The sequence below is a fragment of the Pocillopora damicornis genome, chromosome 14, assembly GCF_964200805.1.
Source record: "Pocillopora damicornis chromosome 14, jaPocDami1.2, whole genome shotgun sequence".
NCBI classification, from domain to species: Eukaryota; Metazoa; Cnidaria; class Anthozoa; order Scleractinia; family Pocilloporidae; genus Pocillopora; species Pocillopora damicornis.
Window position 1 is genome coordinate 141,351 of NC_142683.1, and position 9,595 is coordinate 150,945.

At 37.6% G+C, this 9,595-nt stretch overlaps 2 protein-coding genes across 2 annotated transcripts; both read left to right on the plus strand.

Moving 5' to 3' along the window:
• The first annotated feature begins 973 nt into the window (after nt 1-973).
• Nucleotides 974-5,537, plus strand: LOC113671579 (zinc finger protein 330). Its single transcript, XM_027187824.2, has 9 exons — nt 974-1,184; nt 1,281-1,300; nt 1,462-1,532; nt 1,643-1,722; nt 2,078-2,204; nt 2,682-2,786; nt 3,372-3,418; nt 4,003-4,120; nt 4,213-5,537. Exons 1-9 carry the CDS (start codon nt 1,068-1,070, stop codon nt 4,494-4,496), a joined length of 969 nt encoding a protein of 322 aa, XP_027043625.2. The 5' UTR covers nt 974-1,067; the 3' UTR covers nt 4,497-5,537.
• Nucleotides 5,538-5,683: 146 nt separating this feature from the next.
• On the plus strand, nt 5,684-9,480 carry LOC113671400 (putative G protein-coupled receptor No9). The gene is made up of 2 exons (XM_027187577.2): nt 5,684-6,402; nt 7,429-9,480. The coding sequence occupies exons 1-2, from the start codon at nt 6,076-6,078 to the stop codon at nt 8,524-8,526; spliced, it is 1,425 nt and encodes a 474-aa protein (XP_027043378.2). The 5' UTR covers nt 5,684-6,075; the 3' UTR covers nt 8,527-9,480.
• Nucleotides 9,481-9,595: the final 115 nt, after the last annotated feature.

Genomic DNA, 9,595 nt, shown 5'->3' on the forward strand with positions numbered 1-9,595 from the left:
CCCACCCAGTGGCACATTCCTATTAACCTATTGCTAGAAGTTACCCCCCCCCCCCGACGTAATTGTTCTTCTCGGAGCAAATAATGTCTGCGTATAAATAGTCAAAACAATCATCACAAACGGCTTACCACCAAAAAATTTTAAAACGGGAGGGGTTGATTTCTGGAAAATTGTAGACGAAAATATCAACAGTTTAATAAGGATCTGTAGAAGATCTGATGAACCAAAGATAGAATAAAGATAAAGTAATAAAAACAACGAATTTGTACTTGCCATTTGTACTTCGTCACGAACTGTATCTAACTTAACACGAAGACTGAGTGATTAGTCTGAACTGAAAGTCAGAAATGCAACTGTGGACCGCTTAACCCTTCAACTCTCAAGATCTGATTGTTAATTCTCCCCTCCAGCTGCTACACATTTCCTTGTAAATTAGCTACGAGAATTTGATGTTAGATCGAGGTAACAACTTCTGCCTGATAAGTATGAGTATTCGCATTTCCTGTTTGCTGAATAATGAAGGGATATTACAGGGAGAAGTTAGATGTTGATCACTTCTGGGATTAAAAGTGTAAACTACATAACATCACAGAAAAATATAATACAGCGAGTTTGGTTAGACATCAATACAACCCCTTCCTGACTCCTCTGATTAACACTGAATGGAAATTTTTAGGAGAAGCTGAATATCAAAAAGTTATTAAAACAACATGCAAGCAACAGATCTCGAGATCGGCAAGAAGTAATGGAAACGCGTGTTTTTCTACCCTCAATAATAATTCGCGTAATTCTTAGGAAATAGGCAATAATATTTTTTAAGGAGGATGCCAAAAATTTCCTTGCAAAGTATCCTTGTATTCTGTACACTGCTCAGATACTTTTCCTTCTTCCAGCTTACTTGTCAGAGACATTATTCACATCTTCTTGCAAAACTTTATTCTTCATGCGCCTGACCCCAGACTCCTCTCAAATTTGTGCGCCTGCCACTATTTTAGATTTTACCCTTTCACGCACGTGAAACAGTTGGGTCGCAATTCGTCGTATTTTGTAATTTTCTTTGTTGTAAAATGCCTAAGAAAAAGACAGGAGCTCGAAAGAAAGCCGAAAAACAAAAAGAACGCCAGCGAGGAATAAGAGAAGGTCGTGATAGACCTATTACGGAATATTTTTGCAATGTGATAATGGTGGGTTTATGCCCTTCATGTTGAGGTCTGAAATTGTTTTACTATTGGGATACTAATTATTTGTTGTTATATTTTCATTTATTAACGAATCAACAGGAATGTGATAAGTGCAAAAGGTAAGGGTGATAGCTCTCAAATCGCTCAGAATATTATGTAAAGAAACATGCTTGTTATTGTGAAGAAATAATTGTAACGATAAACTGTTTAATACTGATTTCCTTTCATATGCGCATGGATAAAAACTATAAAATCTCTTTCTTTCCTTTTTTTTTTATAGACGACAGAAAAATCGAGCTTTCTGTTATTTTTGCTCATCAGTCCAGAAGTTACCTATCTGTGGAAACTGTGGTAAATTTAGCTTTGTACTGTAACAATTGATATTATTTTGAGGAAAGTATTTATGCTGTCCTGAGGAGAAACAAGGAAACTGAAGTTTATTTTATTCTTCTGTGTTGTAGGAAAGACAAAATGTATGTCTAAGGGTGGGGACTGTGTTGTTAAACACGGAACAACTTTTACAACTGGCTTTGGGATGGTGGTGAGTGTTTTTTTTATTTTTGCTGAAGAATTTTCAGCTTAAATACCAGCCCCCAAGATCTCATTGTTAATTCTCATTACTGGCTGCCATATAAGTCTTATGACATTACTTTGGAGAATTTGGTATTGGATCAACCCTATTGATACTTTTCTCTATTCTCATCACTTATCAGTTTGATATTGTATTGTTGTAGTCACTCATGAGAGTTAAAGAGTTAAAAACACTAAAATTTGTGTACTTTTAATTTTTTAATTACAAATTGCAGCATGTAATTTTTGTGAGATATATTTTAAGGAATTTAAAGGTCAGCTGCAGTATCATAATTTATCACAATATGTCTTTCCTCTGTTTGTAGGGAGCTATTTGTGATTTCTGTGAGGCTTTTATCTGCCACGGCAAAAAATGTTTAACCACTCATGCTTGTGAATGTGCCATTAGAGATGGTGAATGTATTGAGTGCGAACGAGGTGTCTGGGATCATGGTATGTGTTATATTGCAAAGAGTCAATAATCATGACTTCTTACCAACCAAGCCTTAGTACCTTAGTACTCTACTGGCAAATGTTGGCCTGTGGTTGTGGCAGTACAGGGCAGTATGGATCCAGCGCAGTGAGGTCCATACAAAAAATGATGAAGTTTAAACAGCATTTCATTTATCTCAAATATTAGAGGGAAAACTTTAAATCTGTCTTCTTGTGTGCAAGGTTTCTGGAAAATCTTGAGGCCTGAAAGAAAAAATTTATGGGTCATGTTGAATTTTAAGTGTCTTATGTTAACTCTGATGTTTATATTTATTTGAAATATTTGTTTCTCTCTTGTAAAGGGCTCAGAGGCTTGCAATAAGCACTATTTAAATTGTAAATTCATTGTTTTATTTATTTTATTGCGGGTCATTGCTCTTCTTGGTTCTCTGTAGCTGGAATAGTACCAAATCTTCAATTGCTCTTTTTCTTTTCTAGGTGGACGTGTTTTTGTGTGTTCTTACTGTGCATCATATTTGTGTGAAGATGACCAATTTGAGCATCAAGCCAAATGCCAAGTACTTGAGTCTGAGACATTAAAATGTAAGTTTTTAGATGAGTTGGCAAAATACAAGGATTTGTTTGGGAATAAACAGTTTCACTCTCAACTTAAAACATATGATCTTGTTTTGAATAAAAACAAGCTTACCTAGCTTAATTTTGTATTGTGTGAATTTTCTGGGCTGATTTAGTGTAGTTTTATTTTATCTGCCTTTCCCTCTGTACAATCCTTTTGTTTGGTTGGTATTATACAGAGTCCTGTCATGGGAAAGGATTATAAAGAGGGAAAAACAGATGAACTAATTTAGACCAAAATTGTCATAAATCAGCCCAGAAAATTCACATGATACAAAAAGCCAGGTAGGTTTGTTTTTATTCAAAACTCGCTGAGAAGTTTTAGGTTGGGAGTGTGCTATTAATTCCTCAAAAAATAAATTGTTATATTTTTGCCCATTGCACAACATAAACATCTAGTATTTGTACATTTAAGGAGGCTCACTGATTTTTTTAACTCTGGGCTTCCTGTGGCATACCTGGTATATAAAGGGTTGGTAGCAAGAGAAATCAGTTGGAGTATGAAGTAGAATCCAGGTAATCTGGCTTTGTGTTTTATTTCACATAAACCAGGTGGTTCCTGTAACAGATTAGGTCAATACTCATGCCTCAAGTGCAAGGTAAATTTTCTTTATTTTGTATTGAAAACATGGCATTTTACTTTTTCAGTGGAAAAATTTTGATCATTATTTTCCTCATAGAGTACATCTAGCTGCCATACAGGCTTTTTTTCTATTAAGCTGTCGATAATAAATAACTTTTTAAACAGTGTGTTAAACAAAGCTCATTCAATCTTTCCTTTTACTGACCTGGTTTGTCACCAAGAGTCTGCAGTCTTGTAGCTCAGTCTATGCAGCTTAGTGAGTTTGAATCCTTATATGGGACTCAAACGAATTAGCTGATGTACAAAGGACCCACTGACCCCTTCCCTCTCTGAAATAGTGTTGAACACCACTTGCAATTTATGTTGCTACTGAAAGTAACTAAACAGTGTCACAGCGTTCCGTGATCAAAACAGAAAAATCATCGATAAACAGAAATACAAATACACTGTTGCTTCATTTTTTTTGTTCACTAACCTGTGTCCCAACGGGTTTGGAACCCCTCCCCTCCTCCGGTCCATTTCTGCCAGCGGATTTGGACCTCCCGGCCCAAAATGGACCCTGGCCTGAGTGAATGCTTTCAAATATCAAAATTCGTACAGGCATGTTACTGCGACGATCACGTCAAAAGAAAAGGAGTCAAGTACGTCAGAGGACAGCCTATACCCTGTCCAAAATGTGGATACCAGACCAAAGAGACCAAAGATCTGAGCATGTCCAGTAAGTTAACATTTCCAATTCAAAATTCTTTGGCGTTTTCATGGTGTTGTACGTTCGTTGTTTCAGATCATCTCTTTTACTTTTAATTTCAGCTCGTAACTACGCGTATTCTCGTCAACGAAATGATGTGGACGACGACGACGATGATGACTACGGGTCCAGCGGTTTCAGTTACGGGTCAGGCGGGTATGCTTATGGGACATCCCACTACGCAGGTAATGAAGACGAAGATGAAGATGATAGTGATGAGGATGATGACGAGGAGGAAGAGGAGAAAGAAGAAATTGATGACGATGATGATGACAAAGAAGACAAACAGGATAGAAGTGACATGGTGGACGACAAGTTGTCTGAATTAAAAGTTTCAGTGTCTTGACCAAACTCAAAGGTTTTCTTGGAATTGGACGACTCTTTGTTATCTGCAGAAACTGGCGTTTATGCAAAGAATATTTTATTATTGCAGAAGAATAAAATAATGAATTAAATAACAGAGAAGAGTCAGTAGAATCGTACCGGTCAAAAGTTTGAAAATGAACTGACATTTGTAATGTTTGTCCTTGCACATGTACGCATTGTAAAGACTTATAACGTTTTTGAATTAGCGCCTTGACTAGTGGGAAATTGCGCGAATTCTTGTCTCATTCGCATGGAAAATCTTTGATTACGTGGGGCCCGAAGACTGGCGCGTGATCCTCAGAACCAAAAAGGCAAAATAATCTCGCTTAAGTAAACAGCTCTACTTCCGCGCAGTGTTTCTCTCTCGAATTGCTGTTTCAGTTGCCGACAATTTAAACAGAAATTTAATACTCAAGAGGAAGAAAATTGGAAAGGTCGATTGTTAATGAAAAATTTGACATGGTGCGATGACTTCCTTTATATCATATTTTAACAGGGGCTCAACAAAGAAATGTATCTTTCTTTAATTGTTTTATTTTCGGAAAATAAACCAAATCAAAACAAAAAAAAAACCATTTCAAAAGTGCAAGAACAATTTTCAAACTGGATACATGTGATTCGCAAATTAGCCCGCGGAAAACCTGAATTAGCAATCCGTGAAGTAGCCATATTATGTTCGTTCGACATCGAATTTTTACAGTTTACAACAATTTTATGTTTTCGTTCAAAACATTTAGATCGTGAGTTCCAAAAGATAGGCAGTGTGTTTGATTGGTAACACTGTGTGCCTCTGCTAAGATACTTGACAAAATTTTAAATAAGTTTTTGTGTCGAAAATAAATAATCGATTTCATTCAAATAACAATGAAAAGCAGGTTTGTCGGCTGTAGTACATTTGATTGTCATTCTTAGTTTTATTTATTAACAATTTTACAAGGTTACTTTAACACATTCATTTAACCTTTATCGCAGCAGAATTTTTAATGTTAACGTAAAGCGAAGAAATAAATCTAAACTGTGCAACAAGCTTTCTGGATGATACTTCTCATTCCGAAAATACACCTTGTCAGTGGTCTTAAAGAGTTAAATGAATTGGTAATGTATGAAATCATTCACGGGTTCAATTTTTGTATTCTTTGTGTTGGCGTGGTCGACATCTCCTAGTTTCCTACAATGAATCTGTTTGACACTTTGACAGGCGACGACAAAAGAAACCCAGACTGAATGACTGAAAATTGTTACGAATCTAAACAGAGGTACAGATGTCACAAAGTCAACAGTGGAAGGTCAACAGACGCATAGGTTGCCAAAGATTTGATCAACGCAAATAATGAACAGAGGAAAGCTTTGATCACGTCCCTTTTCCCCTCTAATTTTGTCCTGTTTTTTCTTTTTAATTAGCGGTGTCGTATAAAAACAGGTTTATTCGTATTAACCGAGGGGATTTGTTCTCACCTGAAAGTGTTGACAGCTTTCATCACTTGACCCGCTTTAAGACGTCACAGGGATTGCTCAATAACAGGCTTGATACAGTGTTACAAATTTATTTTGAACACGGCATGGACTGTAACAAAGCTAATTACAGCAGATACTTTCAAACTGTAACCTCCATGGATAAGAACAGTACCTCGGCCCCTGGACTCGGGTCACAAGCTCGTCTTCTTGAAGGTTTTGGTCTATCAATCGTTCTCTTGGTCTCGCTGGTGTTAAATCTCTCCGTTTGTGCGATTATCTGGCGAACAAAATCACTACGTGAGAAGGCGACTAATACATTTGTGGCAAACCTGTGCATCGCTAATTTGTTACTGACTGCCTGTGTGATTCCGTTTAGCTTGGTGACCATCGTTGAAGATGAACATGCATCTTATTCAAAACTTTTTTGCCAGGTAGGACTGTCAATATTATTGGAATCAATTTGAATTTTAACATCTTTCAATGTAATAGTTTTCACGAGGCATTGCAGTTCTGTTGCGAAACGCTTTTAATATTTAACATGGTTACCACACGAGAGATCAGTAATCAGTTAACTTAAGTTTTTTTCTTAGTGCAAATCGCTGCAAAATATATTTTTTAACTATTTGAATGCAATGTTGCCGCAAATGCTTTTATAACTCGAATATTGAATGAACTAATTTTGTGTGTGGCAACCAAGTTTTTTCTCCTCGTCCTTACGGTGTTAGTAGTAAGTGATGGGCGAGCCATTGTAAACTGGAAATTTAGCGTACCTTAGCCGACCAATTGTTGCTGAACAGGTAAAACTGTATTTTACAGTTTTCACCACACACAAACAAACAAAGATAAACAAACAACAAAAACCGCAACTATGGTAAGACTTCGAAAAAAGTGACAGTGCGTAACACAAAGGACCATGTCTACTAGAAGCTCGTATTTGGGACCATCTTAGCTGGCAACAATACAACCTGCGTCTCTCTGCACTCTCTATCTTCTTGACTGTTTCCCAACTGAAATTCTACATCAATTATGGTCGAACAAGATTCCTTCTTTCCAAAATCAATTTTAGTTATTGTTAGTATGTTTTTTAGGGATGATGCTTGACTTGAAAATTGTACTGAATCTGCTTATATTTACGCAGCACACGAAAAGTAAAACTTTCTCAACACTTTGCTACCTAACATCAGTATGCATATTCTCCATTCATTTCCTAAGGTGCTGACAAGGAGAATTTGTTTAACAATCGAGAGTTTCTTTAGTTGGTGATACACTTCCTTTATTCTCATGACCCTTTCACTTGATTCAAGAGTTACTCTGTAAGGAGAAATTTTAAGCCAATCATTCTTGGGTGTCAGAGGGTTAAGGCAACGGTGTACACAGAAATACTGTATTTGATCAATAAAATAAATTTTCTTTGTATCTATAATTTATCTTGTAACAGATGCTTCCTCTATTTTCAGGCAAATGGTTTCATAAGTGTTGTGTCGAGTGTTGCGATTGTCATGACTCTTTGTTGTATAAGTCTTGATCGATACATTGCAGTTACCAGGCCAACACGTTACAAGATCATCGTCACGGTCAAACGTGCTTGGTATACTTTGCTAGTGGTCTGGGGACAAGGACTCTTGTACGCCACGTTTCCCATATTTGGTTGGTCCAGGTACGAGTATCATCCGGGGACTTTACACTGTTCACCAGTATGGACATCAGAGTGTTCCCTGTACATCTATCTGGCAGTTGTGGGATTTGGAATTCCAATGACTGTCATGGTGTTCACGTACATTCGTATTTTCTTCGTCATACGTAGACACGCGCGCAAGGTTTCCACTGTCAAGCGAACGCGACCAAAGGTTCAAAACAATAATTGCAAACTGATTTCTGTGAAACAAAGAGGGAGTGTACAGCCACACTCGACTCAAAATTCATCGAATGAGGACAAGTCCTCGAGTACTGCCGACAAGCTAAACTCTTCAGCTGCAAATGAGCAAATGTTATGTAGCTCTACGGCAAACCTTTCAGAGTTAGACAGCTGTGCCAAGCAATTTGAACTGAATGCGAAAACTGGCGTGGTCAGTGGTTTATATTTGCAAGAAGGCGAAAAAGTACTCTTCGCAACTGAACTGCCGTCTGTTAACACTTGTGACCATGGAGCGCAGTCAAACAGCAGCAACGAGCCTTCAGATGTCCAGCGGAGCAAACGTGGTTTAATTCACGTTACAAACACGCTCAGAAAATTCTGGCCGCGAAAACGCAGGCGCAACCAACGACCGTTATCCAGAGAATTCAAAGTAGCAAAGACTGGTGTGCTGCTGTTGTTTATTTTCATTGTCTTGTGGTTACCTTACATGGTCATGCATATCTGTTCCTCCGGAGTAAAAGCTCCACCAACTGTGTTTCGATTGACAATGTGGCTTGTGTTCATGAACGGGGTTTTGAATCCTATAGCTTATGCGTTGGGCAATTCGACGGTGAAAATGAAGTTTCAACAGATGTTCGCCTGCAAGTGTAGGAGGACTGTAGAACAGCGAGCGACTCCTCGCATGTCAGAAAGAGTCTGAATATTTTTCTCCACGTTCAAACATATTTGCTTGGACAAACGTTTATCGGCATCGAAGGTAGTCACAAAGACACGTCTTGAAGAGGGGCGATGAACATCTCTCCACCGCCAATATTTCCTCTCACGCTTTCTCTACCCTCCTGTCCCAGCTTATCTTTCCCCTTCTTATCGCTTTCCACCCCCACCCCCCCCCCCCCAGCTACAATCTGTTCAGGAATTCTGAACAATTTAATTTTATTCGACTGAACTGAAGGAGTCTTTTAAATTTCTGAAAAACGGCTTTATTGCCAACATGATTGATAGGAGACCCAAATGCTTAGCTGAGCTAACGTAATACACGAATTACTTTCAAATGACTTAACTACAGTTGCCAGGCAATTGGAAAAAGATATGACCTATATTAACTGTGTTTGTTAGGGTGCAGTATTCTATAGCTTAGCCACAAAAAACTACTGTACTCCTGCTGTGACTTAAATGAAAATGATATAATTTAACAAATATGTAGGATACATCTAGCCAATATTATAGACAAAATAGTCTGTGACAACTTGGGGGACTCGTGTACAATCGAAAACAAAAATGCAAAGCATTTGAACATAATCACAGAGCGCAAGTATTTTCTTCGAGAGCTTCGTCGAGCACTGTCCAAAATAGTCACCTCGAACTTGACTGAAATCTTAATGTTAGTCAAATCCCATTTCTCTCAAATCCCCTAACAACATTTGTAGTTTCAAATTCCACTTACGTTGTATCCTTCAGAGAGGAGGAAAAAAAATATAATGTACACATTAAGATAGTCAGAGTGATATGTTAAAAAAAAAGATCCGTCGCGATTGAAACACGTAAAGCCAGCGGCTTCGTTTGTTGATTGTTCCGTTTTGACCTCGCCTCCTCTTTGTAATTTACCAAACATTGTTATCTTTGTATCATCCTAATAGAAAATTTTTAAATTTAACTGTGACTCAAAATTTAGTTATCAGTTGATTTACATATGAACACGCAGTTATCTATCTCTGAAAATACTATTTTTGTCTCGGTGCCCCAAGCGTGATTTCTATATCAGTGACGCA

What these genes read in the sequence shown, in the direction of transcription:
- LOC113671400 (XM_027187577.2), top strand. Translation starts at nt 6,076, where the DNA reads ATGGACTGTAACAAAGCTAATTACAGCAGATACTTTCAAACTGTAACC. An exon ending in ATTCAAAACTTTTTTGCCAG is followed by an intron (nt 6,403 to 7,428) that starts GTAGGACTGTCA and finishes CTCTATTTTCAG; the next exon opens with GCAAATGGTTTCATAAGTGT.
- LOC113671579 (XM_027187824.2), top strand. Translation starts at nt 1,068, where the DNA reads ATGCCTAAGAAAAAGACAGGAGCTCGAAAGAAAGCCGAAAAACAAAAA. An exon ending in GAATGTGATAAGTGCAAAAG is followed by an intron (nt 1,301 to 1,461) that starts GTAAGGGTGATA and finishes TTTTTTTTATAG; the next exon opens with ACGACAGAAAAATCGAGCTT. An exon ending in ACCTATCTGTGGAAACTGTG is followed by an intron (nt 1,533 to 1,642) that starts GTAAATTTAGCT and finishes TCTGTGTTGTAG; the next exon opens with GAAAGACAAAATGTATGTCT.